Source organism: Choristoneura fumiferana, chromosome 3 (genome assembly GCF_025370935.1).
Source record: "Choristoneura fumiferana chromosome 3, NRCan_CFum_1, whole genome shotgun sequence".
NCBI lineage: Eukaryota > Metazoa > Arthropoda > Insecta > Lepidoptera > Tortricidae > Choristoneura > Choristoneura fumiferana.
This window is the reverse complement of record NC_133474.1, coordinates 21989598-22012909: the sequence shown is the minus strand read 5'-3', so window position 1 is coordinate 22012909 and position 23312 is coordinate 21989598. Positions and strand designations below refer to the sequence as shown.

General features: G+C 38.1%; 2 protein-coding genes across 3 annotated transcripts; one reads left to right on the top strand and one right to left on the bottom strand.

The window, feature by feature from the left end:
- Window positions 1-3973: 3973 nt before the first annotated feature.
- On the bottom strand, window positions 3974-9562 carry Fis1 (Mitochondrial fission 1 protein). Its single transcript, XM_074086177.1, has 5 exons — window positions 9418-9562; window positions 9233-9346; window positions 7619-7789; window positions 5495-5631; window positions 3974-4367 (listed from the first exon to the last, which is right to left on the bottom strand). Exons 1-4 carry the CDS (start codon window positions 9460-9462, stop codon window positions 5509-5511), a joined length of 453 nt encoding a protein of 150 aa, XP_073942278.1. The 5' UTR covers window positions 9463-9562; the 3' UTR covers window positions 3974-4367; window positions 5495-5508.
- A 105-nt stretch (window positions 9563-9667) lies between these two features.
- Window positions 9668-22700, top strand: Atg3 (Autophagy-related protein 3). Of its 2 annotated transcripts, XR_012451270.1 has the most exons (8): window positions 9668-10205; window positions 13166-13354; window positions 14655-14768; window positions 15377-15535; window positions 17882-18043; window positions 19050-19177; window positions 20165-20845; window positions 21016-22700. XR_012451270.1 is itself a non-coding variant. In XM_074086175.1 (7 exons), exons 1-7 carry the CDS (start codon window positions 10134-10136, stop codon window positions 20316-20318), a joined length of 978 nt encoding a protein of 325 aa, XP_073942276.1. In that variant the 5' UTR covers window positions 9668-10133; the 3' UTR covers window positions 20319-22700. The 2 variants fall into 2 exon arrangements, 1 of the variants encoding a protein (XP_073942276.1); XM_074086175.1 differs by having other exon boundaries at window positions 20165-22700.
- Window positions 22701-23312: the final 612 nt, after the last annotated feature.

Sequence of the window (23312 nt, the reverse complement as noted above, 5' to 3'; positions counted from 1 at the left end):
TCGTCGAGTAACGTTCTGCTAATAGAAACAAATATATGGCCAGAAAATCATTTCTTACGCCTATCCAATTCAATTAGGGTTTCCGTGACAGGCATAGTTTCGTGAAGTCCGTTTGACAGCTTTGATATTTGCGTCCCGTTTGTGATTGGTTGAATAACTAAATGAGCCAATCGCTGCAAGATTGACTGTCGAACGAACCTCTCTTTAACGCCATCTAGCGGTATTTCACCTGTCAAAAAACCTTATGCCCGGTTACATTATTCCAGTAAACCGTTCAGTAGCATGACACTGCGGTGCTCGGTCGATCTTGTGTAACTCGTGTGGATTGTGACCCCGCAATGTATAGCTACTGGCACGATTTTACTGGAATTATGTGAACCGGGCATATTTCTAACAGTCGTAAGCTATGCTACTTGCGATAGATGGCACCACATAACACTTTTGGCGTATGCAGACGGTTTTTTTCGTTGGGTTGGTTGGGACGACATGGTGGTAGCACAGCGCGTATAACCAAGAGATATGGGTCTAAATCCCATCCGAGCAACAGAAAACTTTTTAGTTTCTTAATAAACCTTAATATCAGGAGCTCATTAATGGTATTTGCAGTCTTCATCTCACAGAAAATATGTCTAATGTAAACGTGAATCTACAAAAACTGTTCAAGTACTCTAGTAGAGGTAAACTAGGACTTTGAGTCGACGAATGCTCTCTCCGCATGCATTTAGTTACCTTAAGAACTTAGGAAGTTCGTTTAGTTACTTTATTTACCTACAACTATACCTCATTAGCATGACAGTTCATGTAAAACTCAATTTTATTAGTTTTATTAATGTTGTTTATTGATCTGTTCGTGTTATTATAAGTTAAGCGATTGGGACGTGTTGAACGGTCAATTTTTATAACCTTTGTCATTCATTGTAATAGTTTAAATACATATATGCTGTGTCCAGGGGCGGACTGGGATTTACTGTGACCCTGGGCTAGTACTACTTAGGGGCCTAATAAAGTAATCAACTAATTGCAATAATATCGAAAATTTTCTACAATAATGAATACTTGGGATCTCTATCGGGGTTTGGGTGGCCTTTATGCCCAAGCGGCTTATGGTTGCAGCCCTCCTAGATCCGCCCCTGGCTGTGTTAAGTAGCAAGAGACCCTCGCGTGATACCAGACTACCACTACCTTACTGCTCGCAGGTTGTTCTTTGCATACGTTAGTTTCTCCGTTGAAATATTGGGAGCTGAAGGCACGGTTCCCCTTGGTAACCCTCAAGCTGCTTCGACTGCCTTAGGCACGCTTCAGCGTCGTAAATATGCCTCGGCAGTCTTCGGTTACATCAGCAGCTTAAGGCATACCTATCGACATTATTTTTCTCAACACTATTCTCTCAATTACCCTATTCTTTTCGATTTTTTAATAACTTTTTTCTTGTGGTGTTTGTGATACTTAAAATAATAATAATTAATATCATGAGACACTTGACACCAATTGACCTAGTCCCCAAACTAAGCAAAGCTTGTACTATAGATACTAGGATAAACATACTTATATAGATAAATACATACTTAAATACGTATTAAACATCCAAACCCCCAAGAACAAACATTCTTATTATTCATACAAATATCTGCCCCGGTCGGGAACCGAACCCGGGACCTCAAGCTTCGTAGTCAGGTTCTCTAACCACTAGGCCATCCGGTCGTCAAATGAAATAGTTTATTTTGCTTTTGGTGCTTGCTTGTTTGCCCTTGGCTTTCAAACAGTCTAGCCTGTGGCAAATGATGGTATCGATTGAATGTAGAGGAGGGCATGCCCTCCCTTACGCCCCCTATCCCCCTATACCACAAAAGTTACAATGGCTACAATTCTAGAAAATTGTTAAGCTTCTCTTAATATATAATGTATGTATGTAAACTCTTCATTGTACAAAAGAAAAGAAACAAAACAAAATTGACAAACTTATAGTATATTTACTTATACTACAATTGTTGTAACAAGTTGTAACTTTTGTGGTGCCTTTAGGGGGCAGGTTGACATGTTAACATACATATGTCGCACAGATGCACGGTCGGTAACGGCAAGAAAGCTAAAACCTGTTACAGTTGTTTGATATAGACATCCGCAGAGCCTGAATCATTCAAATATACCAAATTTTATAACCAAGTGCTGGCCGGTAAAGATATAGAAAACCAGCGTCAATCTCTAAGTGTGAACCCAGGGCTCTACAAAAGTTCGGGCCATAATAAAATAAATGCATTAGTTACAGAGTAAAATTGTATAGCATATACTTCCCATTAATTAGCTGTTGGTAACTATCTAAGGGATCCGGGAAGTGTTAGTTTTTCCACAGGGTTCCGTAGCCAAAAAAGTTTCGAAACCGCTGTTGTAAACTAATAATTTCGTTCTTGAACGGTAGCAATGGTATCATGAGTGGTGTCTCCTAAATGTACACACGAATGGGTAGTACCATAGCGAGCACAAATAATTAAGTTTGGGTCTCAATGCAAGTATGTAGTTACATATAGTTGGGCATGTTCGTTTGATACTTAATATGAAATTATTGTACTACCACTGGTTTAATGTAAGCATATATAGTATCACAAATTGTTGTTTGCCCCTCAGTTAGAGCTGTGAAACAAAGTTTCTACAAGTTATTTAATGGCTAAATGGTTAAATCAACAGTCAAACTGCACCGAGACTTGACTATATATTGCTAACTCTATATGCGCAAGTAGACAGTTGGCTAACCATTTAGCTAATATAAAGTTGAAAGCTGAGTCAATGTCACAGTATATTTATTGGGCTAGACTAATTTTGACCTATGGCTTCTCAAGCAGAGGATCGTGGGTCCGAGCCGGGTCTCGCACTTTTGTTTTCTGCAGCAGCAGCTGTGCTCTAATGTTCGTACTTATATTTCGTTAAAGCGTGACCAATACATGTACGGTCTAACTCTAGCAATGTCCCGGATGTGAGGCAAGCTTGCGTGAAACTTTGTTCCACGGTCTCAAGTTCTACTGTAAGTTGTTGAGCCCTCCGCCGCCCGCGGCGCCACTGTATACGACTATTGCGATAGGGCTGTCACCATTCCGTCATTGTTTCGTTGTCAGGGTCGCCGCGGCCGCTGCGCACGCGTTTATTTTTGAGCCGCAACACGACCTTAATGCGCGCAGCGACCGCGCCGACCCAAAACTTAGTATTACGTGATCTGTATTATTTAATTTGAAAAATGCCACGCCTTCGCCATTGTACATTAGTGTACTAGTTGTACGCCGCTTAACTTCATTATTATTATATACAAGAATAATAAAAATAATTGTTTTGAATTGTGTGGTTTGATTTGTTTCTTCTAGTCCCAGCCTGATTACCTGATAGTCACTGTGCATACAGGTACAGTCACCAGCACCAATATCAGACACAATAAGCATGCATAAATATCTGATAAGACTCTATTTCTATGGCCGGAAGGCCGTGTCACATATTTTTGCACGCTCCGCTGTGGCAGATAATAATGCTGGTGACCGTCCCATCAGCCAAATATGTGGTCTACCACCCTAAAGTTGATAATCGTTTGCACGTCATAAAACAATAATGTCAACATGAAAGTTCGACTTTAACGACATCTATTTGATAGGAACTTGTTTAAAAATTTATACTTACCACTTATTTAGCTAATGGGCCGACTGTTTCTAGGGCAGACAAAAAATGGACAGCAGCCATTGTGCCTACCAGTGATCGCCACCAACCTTTTTTAGTCTGATTGCCCGTTTTTTCGCCTGCTCTAGAATCATACTTCAACAGATCTACCTATGAGGTAGCTTTCCGCCAACGATGCTAGTAACAATGATAAGTGTACTTTCGAATGACGAATCACGGCTTGTCTACGGTAGCGGTGGAGTAGTACCCTATTGTTTGGAGTGACAAAACACTGCCCAAGGTATTAAAATTATTCAGCATGCTCAGTCACACGACTTGGTATCAAAAACAAAAAAGTATTTATTTCATGGAATCACATCGACACATCTATTTTTTTAAATTATAATTATATTAATAATCACATTGCTCTTATAAATTATTAAATAGTGCCTAAAATTAGAGGAATTACGCATATACATATAAACTATGCTATATTTATATAATGCTACACTACATTTTATCGACAGAAACACAAAAATCCATTTGGTCTTAAAGCCATCTCTTGTTTTATTGTTAATTATGTTCCTTTCACTTCAGTCTACGTTTGTACAGTGGCAAGTGGCACTAACAGCTAAGCGCGGTATTGGGTGCGGTGTCCATTGCTGCCTGCCCTTTAGTCCTCTTTGCTCCTCTTCTTAGTGAGGAGGTAATGAATGCCGACCACGGCATTCACTCTGCAACAACAGACAGTTTTACAAATGAACATTGATGGACAAAAAAAACAGAAAACTAAAACTGGCCATGATGCAAATTAGAATGGACTTGGATATTCCGGAAAAAGATGAATTTTTAAGTTAACTACAAACATTAAAGAACTAGTTACCTTTCGTTAACTTTTCATAACTTCGTTAAGCATAAAATATAAGGTACTAGCTATTTGTCAAAAAGACATCGTACGGATTGCTCTACGCCAAAGCCGTTCGAGCCGTTTTGATTTGAATTTAACGTAATGTTATTAATATAACAAACTCTGATGCTACATCCTTTTATTATTATTTTTTATGTCCTGTCCAAACTTCTTTAGCCCATACCAACATTTTATACGAGTAAATAACAAACCCAACTACATTTAAAATATAAGTACAATTTCGATCTAGAATTAACTAGTAACGATTCACGTTAATTCTGTTAAATCATCGGAAACGTAACACTAACATTTAATGAAAATTAACGAAGTTAACCATTAAAGCGGGCAACTGGTGGATGCAGACGGCAAGTTGTTCATTGTCAATTGTCATATTCCAATACGAACGCTTTTATTGAAGAGTCTTCTGGCTGATGATGATGAAGTCAGCTGTATCATCGTTGATGCCCAGTCCGACACACGACAACGATAAACGAGTATCGTAGCAATTTCACTTTGCACACTGGCGCTATCAAGTTCAATCAATCAACCAGTCAATGTGTTTTAGATATAATATTCAGAAAAACTTTTTGATAAGTTAATAAAATCGAGTACTGCCTTTTCGCAACGTAACGTTTGGCAACCTGTTTCATTTCGCAACTTTTCATTTCGCAAACTCTAAAACTGTAAATATTTCAGGATTTATTTCAGGGCCATTGTGTAGAACCCTTTAGGTTAGGTTAGGCTAGTTTTATAAAAATCCTGAAATATTTACAGTTTCAGAAATATTATACAGTTGGGAAATGAAAAGTTGCGAAATGAAACAGGTTGCCAAACGTTATTCGCCGAAACATTAGTAAACCTAATAAAATACATTTCAATGGTTTGTAGAATTTTGGTCTGTATGTCTGTCTGTTCACGCAAGTCTGGGAAAACATTAGTATTGTGCGTACTCACAGGAAGGCCAAATGCTATTTCTTGGTGCTGGCGAGCGCCAGGCCGAGCCCCACGAGCCCGCCCAGCGCCAGCACGGCGCCGCCCGCCACCGCCATGCCGATCAGACCTTCCTTCTCCATGCGCTTGTTGATTTGACGCTGCAAACGACAGAAGACCACAATAGTAGATTATTGTCGTGGCCTGGAAGAAGGCAATTGTTGGCTGAGTATGAGTATTAAACGCACGAGATTGCGAGTTCGTTTAATTAAAACGAAGCCAGCAATTGCTATTCCAGCCGAGACCAATATAAAGCTTTTCTCAATAATGGTGAAGGAAAAACGAAATTAGAATAAACTTTTTCTCTAAACATATTATTTTATTCCAATAAAATGTATATGCTTTCCCGCCTTAGTTCTTTAAAAAAGAACCGGGCAAGTGCGAATCGGACTCGCGCACCGATGGTTCCATACACATTTATAGGTATGTAAGTAAACAGGAATCGTGTCTTGAAGACATTTCTCGCTTTTTCCGAGTGATTTAATACAACCAGTGTATGCAGTGATATTTACAGACAGACAAAAATCAAGATTTTCAGACTTTGCTAGTTGGTTGTGTTATAATATCTACCTTCATACCAAATTTCAAGATTCTGAGTTCACGGGAAGTACACTGTAGGTTTTGATTCCCTTGCGAGTTTCAAAAATTTGCGGAAATTTGCAGCATAAACGGCTGCATCTTTTGATTGCGTTGGCTTAGAAGTTTGATTTTTTCACAGCTCCAAGAGACAGTAGACCTCAGTATTTGATATAAATTTCATCTTGATACCTCGACGCGTTTCCGAGTAAAAGGGTGTTGACAGACAGACGAACAAAAAGTGATCCTATAAGGGTTCCGTTTTTTCCTTTTAAGGCACGGAACCTTAAAAAACACTGCACGTGCATTTTTCCACCGAAAATACCTCACGCTGTTTCAGAAACAATAAAAAAAAGCCGGGAATCCAACAAAATAACTGATACCGGCCATTTGAGTTGGCTGTACTTATATGACTTGTATTACCATTACCCTTTTAACTTATTAAAAACTTTGAGACTCGACAATAATGGAATTTGTATGGGACATTGTTGTCGAGTTTAGCGATCTTGCAATGTTTGTAACTTTTTAACTTTTCGCTGACCATTAACATGCACTTCGCCTCATAACTAATACAGAAATCCTACTATATAGGTGCCAATTCCATACCAAAGCCAATAATATAAAATTATTGTATGTTCACCACTGGTTTAATGTAAGCATAGTATCCCTTTCGAACCCAGCCGAGTATGAAACGACGTTGGACTGTTACGACAATGGACTTTATGTACAATCCTGTTAGGTATAAAATTCAAATGCAAGAGTTACGACAGTGGACCTTATTGTACAAAACATGTCAAATTCAAATGTAATTAACCCGCACGATCGTAACGCCTGGGTTCGAATGGGTATCACAAAATTGCTGAAGCAACTGTCGAACTGTGCTGAAACTTCACTATATGGTCTACATAGTGTAACCAAGATATTAGTGTCATACACTGTTATGTAAAATTGATGTTGATAAATCTATAGTGACATAATCTCTACCTGATCTCATTGATCAAATATCTAAATCAATATCAGTGTTACGTAATGGATATATGTAATACTTTGTTGAGTATCTGATCAGAATATTACAGTAAATTCATGAATCACCATTAAGTAGTTACAAATAATTTCTATATTGCCTTACTATGTATTTTCTTTTAATAGGTACGCCATTGCTTTCTTGTCAACCTCAAATATAAGTGTCTTGTTTATGTTAGTAGAATAGGACAGTTATATATAAATTTAATTGCGAGTTATTAATTTCGTCATGCTACATAAATAAAATAATAACACCAGAATAAGAGCAACAGAAATGTTAAAGTGTCTATTATTCTACAGAATTAATATAATGTCACTTTTCCGCCTCGCCTCCTTTAAACTTTTTTTGCATTTCATAGTTTCTTTGATCCACAATTTTACCATGTTATAAAGTGAACTAGGTAAATTTAAGCTTGACACATCTATTAGACATGACTGACACATAAGCCCAGCATTGGGCGCAAATGCACTGTTGTTGAATACACTAACCTCCAAAGCCAGCACTTGTTGGTTAGCCGGCTCGATCTCGAGGAAAGCTTTAACGAAGTTCAGCGCCTTGCTGTACTCCTTGATGCGAGCATGGCCGATGGCCAGGTAGAACAGGTAGTCGCGCTTGCCGTCCGGGTGGGAGTTGAACAGCTCCTTCAGGAGGAGGATGCCCTGCAATTGGTCAGCAATGGAATTTGTAACTTACTGTCGGATTTATGGTTAACTAGACTTTACCAGCTTGCTGACATAACCCACTAAATCTGACAGTTGAATTAAAATTTCGGTATCTTACTAAAATTGTCATGGGCCCTTCAGACCCACCTGGTGGTATGGTGGGTCTTTAAAGTTACATGATACCTCAAAGTGTAGTGGCCCTAGTGATGGATGACCTAACTAGCTCTCGCATGATAATCTACATAGGTATAGTAAGTAATAAAAAATGCCTAATGCCCTTGGAATACCCAGAGATCACATAGTGATCTTCACGTAGGTACATTGTATGGCAAACACCTGAGATTTCATGTTTTTGGTTAATATTTTGGTTCACTGGTAGAAATCCCTTACATAATAATATAATAATTTATACACAAATGTGTATATGTGGCTAATATTAGGTATATATTTGTTTGTTCGCATTTACAGAGTAAACACAGGTGAACAGTACTGAATCAACTCAATTTTTTTTTACTATTTGAATAGAAGTGAGCTTGTTGTCTTCTGTTGACACAAATTTAGGTTAAGCACATAATAAAAGTTGAAAAATGTACCCTTGGTTCAAGAAACAACTAGCAAGAAACTCAGTCAGGCATATTTTTTTATTACAAGCAAACTACATAACATAGAAGATGCACTATTTGAAGCCAGTGATTACCATTATTTTTGGATCAGATTTATTTTCAAACATATATGTAATAAATCGAATATGCCTTAGATATTGATGTCTACTTGATAATGGAGCCAACTTTCAATAATGCAGTGGCACAATAAGACTAAAAAAAATTATGGCAACAGCCAGTTTATTTGATTATATAAATGAATATTAGTACATTTGTTATTGGTTTAAATTGGACAAAAAATTAAACAATTGACAAAGTTGCAACATTATTTAAAAATGACAAAAAAAGTCACCTAAAAACATAATAAAGATGTATTGTTCCAAAGTCCATTAAGACAATAAACCAATCGATAACTCAAAATGCTAAACAATCAGTTTTATTATCACCAGTTCTCAGAAGAGATAAGGTTATAGACACTGACAAATCCATAGAGAATTTATTTATAAGCTGAATTTTGCCACATTTGACTGAAGCATATAATTATACTTACCATTTTTATAGTAATGTTTTTATTATTGTAAAAGTGGTATTGACGCCAATTTATCTTGTTTACCTTTGCATGTCAATAGAATAATGAATAACAAGTTTGCCTGACTTATAAATGTAATGTACCTACATTACACCTAGTTATTCTACATAAATTGTCACAAATTAATGTAGGTACATGTTGATGTTTTTCATGCATAAATTAAATGAAAATTGACCTTGAAGTTGTACGTCGTAGAATCGCAAACAAACTAATAAGACATCGTTGAAAAAGCATCAAGAACGGACGTACCTTTTTAATGTCTGTGGGGTATCGGCTCCGAACGAGACACCACGCGTACTCGAACTGTGCCTTGTGCGTGACGCGGCCGCCGTGTAGCTGCTCGTGGAACACTCTCTCGAACTTCTGCATAAGAACAAAAACTCATCACAATGCACTGCCCGTGACTCACAAGTGTTGCACAAAACAATAATTACTTGCAAATCTTCCGAGGACACCACCTCGTCCAAAACATCCTCCATGACTACTAGATATGATAATTGACGAATATAAAAGAGATTTTACAAGGAATCTAAGGCAGAATTACTATTATCATTATTTTGCGTTTATCGTACCGTAAGTAATGAGTAGAATTCGATTCGTAGTGTCACTACTGTCAGTTAACGTGACAGTTTAATTTTTTTCTGACTCTCTCGTATGCTCAAATACGTGGGATTTTGCCATGTTATTATTATTATATTTAGCCTATAACTGTATCCCACTGCTGGGCAAAGGCCTCTCCTCTTGACTTCCACATCTCCCTATCCGTTTTGCCATAACGAAAGCATAATTCATTTTATTTATTTCAACTCTATTTTTGTGCGGTAGTACATTATAATTTTCATTACGTTATTTCACATTTAATTTTGGAATTAAATATTTATTTTACCAAACTAATTTCCGAACTGATAAACAGTGTCATTGTCATTAAATAAGTAAATGTCATTCAAATGTCATTCGTTCGAGTCGAGCGGTAGAGCGAGACTTTGCTTGGCTTGCATTCGATTCATATTCGATTCGTTCGATTGCCGTCAGCCGTCAGTTTCGACTTTCGATTCGTATTCCATTGTCTGGCTTAGGTAATTTTTGAATTGCCTATTGTACGGCACACAAAAGCCATTGTTCCCTCGTTCAGAGAAGGCAACGAGATACAATGCAAAGTGTCATCAACACGGTGAAGGGTACCGCCCTCGGGGTCGCCGGGTACCTCACGCCTGTGCTGAAGGTAGGTTTATCGGATGCTGTTGAGACTTGGGTTGACCGAGACCTTATCAATATGTAAATTTAAAGTGATTGATTAGTATGTAAACAACGCCATTCGGGGCCATGCCTCTGAGTTTAAGGTCTATTCTACTACGTATTATGCTTTTGAAAGTTATTTATAACTAGAGATTGCAATCCGGATAATCCGAAGTTCGAAAATCCGGATTTTTTAGCATTTAAAGCGTGAATTTTAAATCCGGATTTTCGGTTCAAAAATCCGGATAATCGGATTTTTTATTAAACATTTTTTTTATGTTTGTACCTCAGAACTCCGTCATTTTATGAACCCATTTGAACATTTTTTTTCGTTCGTCTAGGAATGCTTTCAATTAGGTCCCATAAGCACTAAATCATGATGATTGGATCTTAGGGAAATCGAGGGAACTCTTCAAATATTGTAGGAACGCCCATAGTAATTTTGATATATGTATTTAGGAATAACTCGTTTATTTACTCTTGAAAATCATTATTTGGTGAAGTATAACTGATGATGAAGACCAAATTTAGCCAATGGAGCGACTACTCAATAACAAATACTTCGTGGGTTGAATTTCAAATACTTTAACGCAGTTGCTAAGCAATTTCAGCCCATCGCAATTCATATGGTGAAATGCAACGGGTGATGTGATGAAGCACCAACCAGGACTCCTTAATAATGAACGTCTCTGCATCGGAAAAAACAATTTTTCGTAAAAGGTGACGAGTAATTGACATTACACTATTGTATCTTAGATGTTTTACACTAAAAAGCAAGAAAAAAAAGAACCGATTACAAGGAACCATGAAAGTGGTTTTCTGCCACTCTGGGGTCAGTGCCTCGGCGCGTGCCAGCGGGAGTGATTGAAGCCCAATATACTCGTATAGTTGTAGACGGTATTCCTGCCATTGTCTTGCTGTCATGTGCGCCTGAGTTGTCCCCTGTTATGACTCGCCTCTGAATCTTGGAAGATTGCTAATGTCCAACCTGTCCGTAAGAACGAAAGTCGCGCCGACCCTGCCAACTACCGACCTATCGCAATCACCTCTACTCTGTAAGATTATGGAGCGTGTTTTAAACAACCGTCTCCTTGCATACCTGAAAAAAAAACGACCTCATCAGTGACTATCAATTCGGGTTTCGTCGAGGCCGGTCTACTGGGGATCTTCTTGTGTATGCTACCTCTGGAGCGAAGCCATTGAGAGACATGGTGAGGCTCTTTCCGTGTCTCTTGGTATCTCTAAGGCTTTCGACAAGGTCTGGTACGCAAGTCTCATTGGCAAGCTTACGGCATACGTTATTGCTCCTGGGCTTTGCACCTAGATAGAAGATTTCCTGAGGAACAGATCGATTCGGGTTGTCGTTAATGGCTCCTCGTCCATACTCCTTGGTATTAGTGCCAGTGTCCTTCAGGAGTCTGTGCCCTTCGCGACTCTTTTTTTGCTGTACATCAACGAACTGCTGGTAACACCCGGTATCTTTGGGTATGGAGATGACAGCACAGTCTCGGTGAGATACTTGTCCGATGCGAAGTCTGAATCAAAGGTCTAATGTTTCAGGGAGTCGATGATCGAGGCGGTAAACTTGACCTTGGAGGCTGTTTCCCAATTATGCCAATTAGGTCGAGGGGTTGCCTCAAAAACACAGGCTTGTCTTTTTTGGGCGAAACGGAGTCCATTTCAAATGACTCCGACATTCCGGAATGTCCCCGTTCCGATTAACGACCGTCTTGAGCTCTTAGGGCTAGATCTCTCATCCAATCTAAATTTCGGTCGCTACATCGAGTCCATGGCAAAGACTGCTGCCAAAAAACTGGGTATCCTCTCCAGGGTGAGACGGTACTTCACCTTGGAGCAGCTCTTAAATCTTTACAGAGCTCAAGTTCGCTCTTGCATGGAATACAGTTCCCATCTCTGGGATGGGTCTGCTAGATATCAGCTGGATGCTTTGGACTCGTTGAAGCGCCGAGCGAAAAGGATCATAGGCAGTGACTCACTCGTAGGGGCAAACTTCTGAGCCTCGAACACCGTAGATGAGTGGCCTGCCTTTCGGTTTTTTATAGGTTACATTTCGGTGAGTGTGCGGAGGTTTTACATAACCTGATACCCCCTGCCCCTTTCCGTCGCCGAACAACTAGGCACAGCGAGCAGTTTCACCCTAATGTTTTAGACATTCCTCCATTACGCACGAGCACGAAGCGGTTTGCCTCTTTTTTCATTATGCGGACTAAAGAGTGGAACTCTCTGCCGAGGTCAGTTTTTCCGGAACGCTATAATCTGGACATGTTTAAGGTCAAAGTGAACAGACACCTTCTAGGCAAACGTGTACCATCTTAGGCTTCATCTTCGCCTTCCTTCAATCGAGATTGAGGCCAAACAAACGTTAGCCTATTTTTTATTTAAAAAAAAAGGTGAGGTATACGGTTTTAGGTCCACTCCTGCTGGCTCGTGGGGGAAAGATGTTTTCATGGTTTTTATTAGTCGGTTCTATTTTTTGTTAAAATTTTTGTTTGTTGGTTTTTATTGGATTCTTGTCTTATTTTTAATAAAGAAGCCTTAAGATTTGAATTTCTTTCATTTTTAACAAACACAGGCCAAGACAGTAATAAAACAAACTTATTTTACTAGTTATAGAAATAGAAGTGCTAAACCTTTTTTTAAACTAAATATTTACACCTGTATTAAGTTACATAAACTTGTATTGAAAATCCGGATTTAATCCGGAATCCGGATTTAAGTTGTAGGAAATCCGAAATCCGGATTTTCCAAAATACATCCGGATTTGCAATCCTATTTATAACAATATACCACCTTAAATGGCTCAACATTTGTTAGTTGCATTGCTATTATTTTTTTACTATTATTCTTGCCTTACTTTGGTTTTCATAACTACTAAGGTACCTACTTTTTTACTTTTAATATAAGAATGATACTCAATTCCAATAGGAGTCCAAGTTCCAAGAGACGGGTGTCCTCACTCCTGAGGAGTTTGTGGCCGCAGGCGACCACTTAGTGCACCATTGCCCCACATGGCAGTGGTGCAAGGGAGAGGAGTCCAAGATCAGACAGTACCTGCCAGCCGATAAGCAGTTTTTGATCACAAGAAATGTACCATGCTACAGGAGATGCAAACAGGTAAATAATTTAATGAATAAAGATTAAACTGCATTACTGGGTATTTCTCAGTTTTTGTGCACACTTCCATGAAGGTAATGACCCTTTCCAATATTTAAAAAAAATGGTGATGAGTTGAGTTCATGTATTGTCATTTAAGAACCCATTATAATATAAGGATTTTCTCTAAATATTAGAAAGTGTAATTACATCCACAGTACTTACTTATAGTAAAATCCATGGGAAGTGAATATTTGTACAAAAACGAAGAACACCATAACAAGAGAAGTAGACGGGCATTTCCAAAAAAAGTGTACCCTTTCCTTTTTTGAATTTTTGGAAAAAACATGGTTTTAAAATAATGTCCCCATTTTTTCATACAAAATTGACTCACAGTTTTGTCACACCCATACATACTAAGTGTATGAAAAAAACAAAAAAAAATTAAACTATCGGAATCAATTGTGCTCATGATTCTGAGTAGGAAAAGCCATATTTTAAAAAAAAAAAAAAAATAATGAAAGGGTACACTTTTTTTGGAAAACACCCAGAAATGTAACTTTTTTTTTTGTATTAATACTAATAATAATATTGTCTTGTTTATGACAATATTACTTTATTTACTTTTACTTGTCATGAACATTTAACATGTTGGTTACAATTGGTGATACAGTCAACAACAAAGATATGAATTATGAATACAGCCAAAGCACAAAAAATATGTATACACAATTCACATTACTAAATGAAACTAAGTGTACACCCTTATGTTCAGGCATTAAAGTCCTGTAACATATTTTAGCCACTTCAAACATATGTATATTTTTGTTGCTGACTGTACAATTAAATGCACAAAGTAAATATGCATGCTTTTTTGTTTTCATTGAATTTACCAAATTGTGGTAATCACCAGTAAAATGTGTTACTTTTGGAACCAGAATTTCTGCAATAGGGATGTTGACACCACCAATCAATTGACGTACTTTTTATTGTTTATGGGCTGTCAAAACACAATTGTCCCATAGAGTTTGAATGGAAATAGCAACTTATGACGTCACTGTTCGCACACTCAATCAACTAACTATTTAATTGTTTTAAAGCAACAAAAAATCTTAATTTTGCAGTTAACTGAAAATTAATCTGGTTTTCAGGGCAAAATAAGTTGTGTCTTCGAATTATTTTTTAATGGTGTTAACATACTTATAGTATAACATACTTAAGTATACTTAGCCCATTTTTGAGCAATTCAACTAAGCAGAAATGACTTACAGAATGAGCCAATGGAAGTCATATTAACAAGGTGTTGATGATTGTGTTTTAGATAGAGTACTGTGAGGATAAGGAGAAAGTGATTGAAGATGAGCATGACGAAGATGGAGGCTGGGTGGACACTCACCACTACGACAACGCTGGCTCGCCCACTGTCGAGGAAAAGGTGAGTCTGAAGTTTATTTTATTTTGTTATTTAATCAAAATAGGGAATATTACTGAAATAGTAATGAAAGGGGAGCAATGGAACGGGAATAGTAATTAAAGTTTCATATGTGCCTGACCATGGCCATGGCGTTGAAATTTTGGGATCAAAAATAGCTGATGAGTAAGCGTCCAGCGATCTACATACCTTTATTTTATCCAAAATTCCACATTGCAGATTCTGAGTTTAAGAAATTGCAAAACTGCAAGAGCTATTGTAATACGAAATTTAGTTTCTTATGTTTAATTAATTTGAATAAATGTTTTCATGGGGAAATTTAAAATTAAATTGTACTAATAAACTTTTCCATGTTGACTGCCAACCAACTCATAAAGGAACTTAATAATACAAGCCAGTGCCAAGTTTCTTGCGGCGTATTCTTCTTGGCAATGATGGTCTTTCCGAAAGCGCTGGTAGTTTAAAAAATGACGTGTAAAAGTGCCCATTGCGGCCTATTTACTGAATAAATCATTTGAATTTTTTTTTTTTTTGACAAGTCTTGACTTGGAACTTTTTACTATCTTTTGACCACCCCCATATTATTGTTGCTAACATTAAACGTTATCCAGGTATGTGAGATGACGCTGGAGGCAGCAGACACAGGGGACAGCGAGGACGAAGCCAAGGACGCGGGGGACGATGATGATGATGATGAGGACGAGGAGGACGGCGAGGCCGAGGACATGGAGCAGTTCCAGGAGTCGGGCCTGCTCGATGAAGTGGACCCTGTGAGTATTGGATGTGGTTTACTGTTTAATAGATTTTTTCACGACACTGCTCGAAAATCTGGCCATAGATAACCTAAATCCAGTATGCAAAACCGCCTATATAATGTACATTTAACAGGTGACTCATTTATGGCTTGCAAAACATGACAACAATGTAACACATTACGGTAACAGGTCGTATCAATATATGTATTTCATAATACAATACGGTTTTTTAGCATACATTTCAGAATTTCATTCCCGGCATGCTGAAACGATAATCGGACCGATCAAAAGTAATCGTCTGCTGCATGTTAAATTAAATTGACCAATGAGAAAGCGTCATTCATGACTTTTATGAGGTGTTTTTTTTCTTAAACGCATAATATGCACAAAACGCTTTTGTTAAGTATGAAAAAACGCCACAGCATCGCAGCAGGTCGGATATGTCGAGAATGACGTTTTGATTTTTTAAATATGTGGTTGGGTACTGGTCACTAAGAACGGACTCGTTTAAAAATAATGATGTCACAAAAGAAAAACTAAAATTGGCGGAGGGTGACACTATTTACCGGAGGTACAATACCGACATGATATTTTGTGGCACGCCCACAAAAACTCTTGTCAGATTGACACCAGTTTGTATGGGCGTGTTCACGAAATATCGGGCCGGTATTTCCATGTCGGTATTGTCCGGGCCGGTAAATTATAGTGTCACCCCTCCCGCCGGTGGTGACATACCGACATGGAAATACCGACCCGATTTTTCTTCGATACGCCCATAGAAACTCATGTCAGTTTGACACGAGTTTGTATGGGCGTGTCCACGAATAATCGGGTCGGTATTATCCGGGCCGGTAAAGAGTGTCACACGGCGGCAAACACGCAGTCATTGGATTGTTATTGTTTGTTTTGTGATAAATTGTCTCGGCCAAAAGTGCAATAGATGAACTCCTATTATGGAAGGCCTCCCCTTTGGGCCGGCCTTCAAACTAACGTTCATCTATTGCTTACTTTTCAGCCTCTATAACAATGTACTATTTTGAGCGTGGGCTGGAGATGGAAAGGTTTTTTTGTGCACTTTGTCAAAACTGCACATTTTTATGTGAGAATGTGTTTCTATCGTGAACAAAACAGCACCTGGGCAACCAGGCTAAAACTCAAGAACACGCTTTTTCTCAGAGATAACATCAAGCTAGATCGATTATCTAGATTGCTAAAAGCTAGATTGTTTGAAATTGTAAAAGCTATATCCGAGATCCTCGAAAAAAATACCTACCTACTTATGCAAAATTTAATTTATTAGATTCAATTGTCTGTGATATTGGTTTGTAATGAATAAACTCGAACACTACTTTTCCTGTAAAAGCTTCATTACCAATTTATCAGCCAGTAACATGGGCTTTGTTTTATCCAGGGAATGTCTATACTTCCCACGGGATGCAAAGCTTCAAGCTACAGCTAGTAAATGCTTATACATAGCTAAACTATAGTTAAATAGTTATTTGTGTCACAAGGGAGCAAAATGGTGTATTTACGGCGAGGGCGTACATTGAATCCAGAATGTAGCGAAGGATTATACAATAGAATAATGAGCGTAATGAGGGATTGAAGTATTAACGCCCAAGATGAAAGTAACTTTTCACACCGAGCATTAAGAAACTTTAAAAAAAAAATATATCATTAAAGAACAACCAGCATAGAAAATAGCGTGGCTTTACAATTATCAACTTCAAAAATTTACATTTGCAATAAAACACTTAGAAAAGCTTTGAACAGAAAAGTTGCACTTTGCTCCCTCTCGTCAGGGAGGAAAAGTTACTTTTCTGAAGGAGAGGTGTGAAAACGTATATTTTTTGTGTTATAGTTCAACTGTTTTTCTCTATCATCCAATAATCCTTCCCTGGCACGCTCAATACGAGCTCACCCGCCAAGCAACTTCGCAACTTAGCATAACAACGAACGAACGAACGTAACGTAACGTAACGAAGCATTGGCTGGGCTCCCACCATGTGTACTGACAACATCGTGAGAATTGCGGGAAACCGGTATATGCAAGTGGCGAGTTGTCGTTCATGATTGGTTTTTTGGAGTCTTTTTGTATTTTTTTATTTCTACTCCAAATTTGTTACTTTTACGGGCAGAGCAGTGGTGTAAGAGTTATAGCACGCAGCACGGATTGCTGAGGACCTGGGTTCGATTCCCAGTGCTGGTCTCTTTCTGGTTTTTCTGTGCATCCATGTCTCAGTTTGTATTTTCGAGTTGTCGTTCATTGTGGCCTTCTAAGGGGGAAGCCTTTGTTCAGCAGCGGACGTCTTCCGGATGATAATGATAATGATGATGATGATAACAATGTACTATTTCCAGTCGACAGACCTCGCTCCACGCAAAGAGAGCAAGCCGAAGGAGAAGCGCGCCGCGGGCGGCGGGGAGGGGGACGAGATCGTGCGTACGCGCACCTATGACCTTCACATCACCTACGACAAATATTACCAGACGCCGCGGCTGTGGATCATCGGCTATGACGAGGTATGAGCCAATAATCTACAAAGTATCTACATTTATTTATCTAATGCCGCCATACTTAGAATATACACAATAACTTCAAGAGAAGTGTGAAATTGTAACAATGTAAAATTTCTATTGTTTCCAAGTATATTGTTTTACACCACAGCAGTTCGACTTTATTCCCGGATCAATGAGATTCAAATTGCTTCGACAAATTTTGTAAACATATAAACAATAATCAAAGCAGTAATTAAGTAACAATTTGCTTAAACAAAACTCTCTGTAGAAGGCTTTAGTCACTTTTCAGTACTTTGAAGGCCAATTTATGCCAATAGGTTGAGATTGGGCATCAAAAAATAGTAGATTGTACAACAAGAGCATAAAACGAGCCATTTTACCCAAGGCGTTCATATAGCCACCCGAGCCGGTACGGCGAGGGTGGATAGACACGTCGAGGGGAAAATGGGTATAATGCTCGAGTTTTACTCTCTGCTTTTCACTTAGATTGCTCGGAAATTAAGTAGCAACAGTGGAAACAATTATTCACTTTCTATGTACCTTTTATTTTTTATGCATTGTTGTATATTTATGATTTTTTTTATTTTATTGATTTATTGTGACTGATTTAATTATTTTTTAGTTTTATACATATAAGTTATTTAAAAATTATTAAAAAATATATGTCGAAACTTTTTTGTTTGTGGCTGTTGACACCTGATTACCTTGGTCTTAGACGAAGATTTTATTTAATGCACTAGAGCATAAAAAAACATTTTATGTCGCCTAGATACAGCATAAACACGAACTTTACGAGCATGAGAAGTGAAAATAAAATTTATTCTCCAACATAATATCAAAAGAAATAAAAAATCAGAGCTGGACAGTTACGTTCTTTCCCGGTCGAAAGTCTGGAGGAAGATCCGACCTCTGCTTGTAAGCCGGTAAGGTATGAAGATGGCGATCGCGTGAAACAGCAGAATGATACCTGAAACGTCTAAACTTGTTTATATTTTTGTTTGTTGTGTAGAACCGCGCGCTGCTGGGAGTGGAGGCGATGTACGAGGACGTGTCGGCCGAGCACGCCAAGCGGACCGTCACCATCGAGGCGCACCCGCACCTGGCCGGGCCCGGCATGGCCTCCGTGCACCCGTGCAGGTCAGTGCCCCCTGCCCCCCGCCCCAAAGGCTGCACACACACAACTGCATTCACTCCTAGTCCAGTTTGTTGCACAAGAATTTTAGCATCAGAGCGCGGCGCCAACAAACTGTTTTACAGTTTGGCGTACTGTAAATATAAAATAAATAAATAAATGTCACGGGACAATTCACACCAATTGACCTAGTCCCAAAGTAAGCTTAGTAAAGCTTGTGTTATGGGTACTAAGCAACGGATAAATATAATTATATGTATAGATACATACTTAAATACATATTAAACACCCAAGACCCGAGAACAAACAGTCGTATTTTTCATACAAATATCTGCCCCGACACGGAAATCGAACCCGGGACCTCAAGCTTCGTAGTCAGGTTCTCTAACCACTAGGCCATCTGGTCGTCAAAATATTGATAAATGTATGTGCTAATATTAATAAATAAATAAAAATGACATCAATCATAACGAGGGATAGGGGAATCATTGCGTAGCTTATTTTTCGATGGTGATTATGTTAGCAATTAATTATTTGATTACCTAATTAATTTTTGTTTCCATCTTTGTGATATTGAAATGGGTTCTCTGCCTTTGCCCAACTCAAAAATAGTTACTGCTTTTACAATTGAAGAAACAGTCTTTGAATTTAAATCAAGTATTGTAAATAATAAAATCAACAAAAATACTATTATAGTATATCTATTATTTAATATACTATCTATTCAATTAATAAATCAATCGATCTATTGAACAGATTAATTATTTTGCAATAGGTTCCAGTTTTTCACATCACTAAATGTCTGTGGTCGGGTTAATGGCGTCTTTGTTTACACTTTTCATAAATTGGATTGAAATACAGTATACAAATATCTGCCCCGGCTGGAGATCGAACCCGGGACCTCAAGCTTCGTAGTCAGGTTCTCTAAACAGTTGGCTATCCGGTTGTCATGTATTACAGAATCGCTCACCCAATCATCGTATTCGTTACAGGCACGCAGAAGTGATGAAGAAAATAATAGAGACGGTGACAGAGAGCGGCGGAGAAATGGGCGTGCACTCTTACCTCATCGTGTTCCTCAAGTTCGTGCAGACCGTCATACCCACCATCGAGTATGACTTCACCCAGAACTTCGCCATCAACTAGTCGCCTCTATTCTCTATAAATTAATCTATAAACCTCGGTTCACGCGTGCGACAAATTGACGAATTGCTCGAGTTTTCTTGTATGTGTGAACTGGGTTTAAGGGCTGTTTAAAGAATAACATGATAGTGCTTTGCATCCATTTTGCTAAACTACGTCCAACTTTGACATTTGTGGCACGTTTGTGATTGGTTCAATGGGTGACACTCTTTCCCGGCCCGGATAACACCGACATGGAAATACCGGCCCTGTTTTTTGTGTACACGCCCATAGACACTGACAGGAGCTTCTATGGGCGTGTACACGAAAAACAGGGTCGGTATTTCCATGTCGGTGTTATCCGGGCCGGGAAAGAGTGTCACCCGGTTCAATATCTAGAGCTAGTCGCAAGCAAGACTGTAACGTCAAACGGGTCTCACGATACTGATGAAATGAAACAGACATAAGTAATTGTTAAAATAAATACTCGAATTCACATCAAGAAGGATTGGTCACGGATTGGCTGTCTGGCATACCTCGATTATTATTAGGTGAGTAACCCGTGTATTTAATTTAAAGATTAACATGAAATGACAATGAAAATAGATCATAAATTGGTAAATGGACTTTTGAATTACGCTTACACGTTTAAATGGATGATTTTAATCACAAAATTAATGAAAAGTGGAATACAAATGTTAAAGTGTGCGTTCCTTTCCAGAATCGATGTCGCCACTTTTTCACCTGTCCTGCTGTTAATGCGCACATGTTTTTTTACTTTCAGAGGTATGCCGCGAACAAGTTTTGTAATAATTATATATGATTAATGTTTTGAATAAATTCGTTGTAGACTGCGTTCATGATATGATTATAATTATATGGCTTTTTAGACATATCGTCGGGTGACAAAAACAAAGGCAATAAGTACCAAATACCTACTTACAACAAAGCTCGTATCTCAGTATGAAATTACTGATTAGATACGACTTTTTGAAGAGCAGTGACAGAAATACACACGCATATACACACGTTTTTAGCTGTGACAGATTTCAATGTAACGTATTCTTATTTTTTTTTTGTGATGAAACACTAATTTTATATTTAACTTGCCCAACTCTAGCCTTTGCTGGCCTGTGATTGGTTAATATCGACGCGTGCTATTTTCTGGTTGGTAGAAACATTTCCGACTGTCACATACCATTGTGACGTCATTTGCAAGCTTAAAAGAACAGCCCTTGTTAGTATAGCTTTAGGGGCTGTTTCACCATCCATTGATTAGCGTTAACCGACGGTTAAATGTGATGCCGTCTCCGTCTATTCGAACAAAACAAATAGAGACGGCATCACATTTAACCGTCGGTTAACGCTAATCAATGGATGGTGAAACAGCCCCTTAATCTTTTTATTCTTACGAAGCCTGCGATGCTAAGCAAAAATGCACCTTATGTCAAAAAATACAAGGTTTTTTTACTGGTGCTGTAGATCGAGTTATAAGGTACGTTTTTGTTAGATGCCACTCTGACAGGAGTCCCAATGCAATTTAACATAGTGTATGTTAGTTATATTTGTCGTTTATTAAAAACAAGCAATTTTACCACAAATATAGCCTATATTGGCAGCTACTTCCCAGTGTTGTCAAATTATTTGCAATAAATGTAATAAACTACAGCCTACCGTGCTATTCCGCAACCAAACTTGCGTGATATATCTGTCTGTGTGACGCATTTGTTTTCATGCAAAACCTACCTTCCCCCACTTGTCCAAAAATCAAAATATCACTACTTTGAAAATATCTCGTATCTAAAATCAATATGTCAACAAAATTGAACCTTGACGTAATGTTCATAAAGTTCACTCGGAAAAATTATTTATTTTGAGGTACGGGTTTTTTTTTAAGTAGTGACGAGATTATGTCACACAGGCCTATGCAAGTATAATTGCTGACTAGCAGAGCAAAAAATTGAAGTTTATTAAAATAACGCCTGAATCAATCAAGTATAAATTCATACTTAAAAAAACTATAATCTTGCCTTCATCGAATTTAATCATACCGTACAAATAACGAATGATATTATAGAAATCTAGTGAGTTTTAGTTACAATTTTGGTTACTACACAAATTAAATTTGCTGTCGAATATATGAAAGCCCAAAGTATACAGATGTCGTGAATGTATTCCATCGTATTTTTTCGGAAAAGTTTGTATTTATATTGCTTTCTCAACTGGCTTACTGAAGTTTACTGGAGCTAGTTGAGTAAGCAAGATAAAAACGTAGTTATCCGACGAAATAAGATGAAAAAACATTATTCAATAGACCTGTACACTACGATTACTTGGAGTTGACACTTGGCAGATGGGCGTGCCTTCAGTCAATTTTCAACTTTGAGGGCTAACAAATAAAATAGTTTTTACTGTGCATCTATACGTCAGTTTGTATTTTCAGTATTCCATCGTATTTTTTCGGAAAAGTTTGTAAATTATTGCTTTCTGTAACTGCTTACTGAAGTTTACTGGAGCTAGTTGAGTAAGCAAGATAAAAACGAGTTATCCGACGAAATAAGATGAAAAAACATTATTCAATAGACCTGTACACTACGATTACTTGGAGTTACACTTGACAGATGCGTGCCTTCAGTCAATTTTCAACTTTGAGGGAGAGACAAATAAAATAGTTTCAACATAATTTGTAAACGTGGGTAGCGTCTCCACTCCGCTCCGCTTTATTTGTATGACCTCAAAGTTGAAAACCTCAGACTGAAGGTTTCCCATTTTTAAAGTGTTTAATACGTAGGTATACTTACAAATAGCTTTTAAAAAAAAGTATTCGTTTGTTTTTGCGGTGAAGGGCATCGTGAGGAAACCTGTTTAACCATAGCAATTCAATAAGCATGCACAAATATTCAATTCTAACAAGGTGTTAATTATTAGGCTGCGGCTACACTGAGGCGGATACGAGTGGAGCGGAGAGATGATAATGAGGCGGAGACGAGATGTGGATTCAACTAATATGATTGGTCG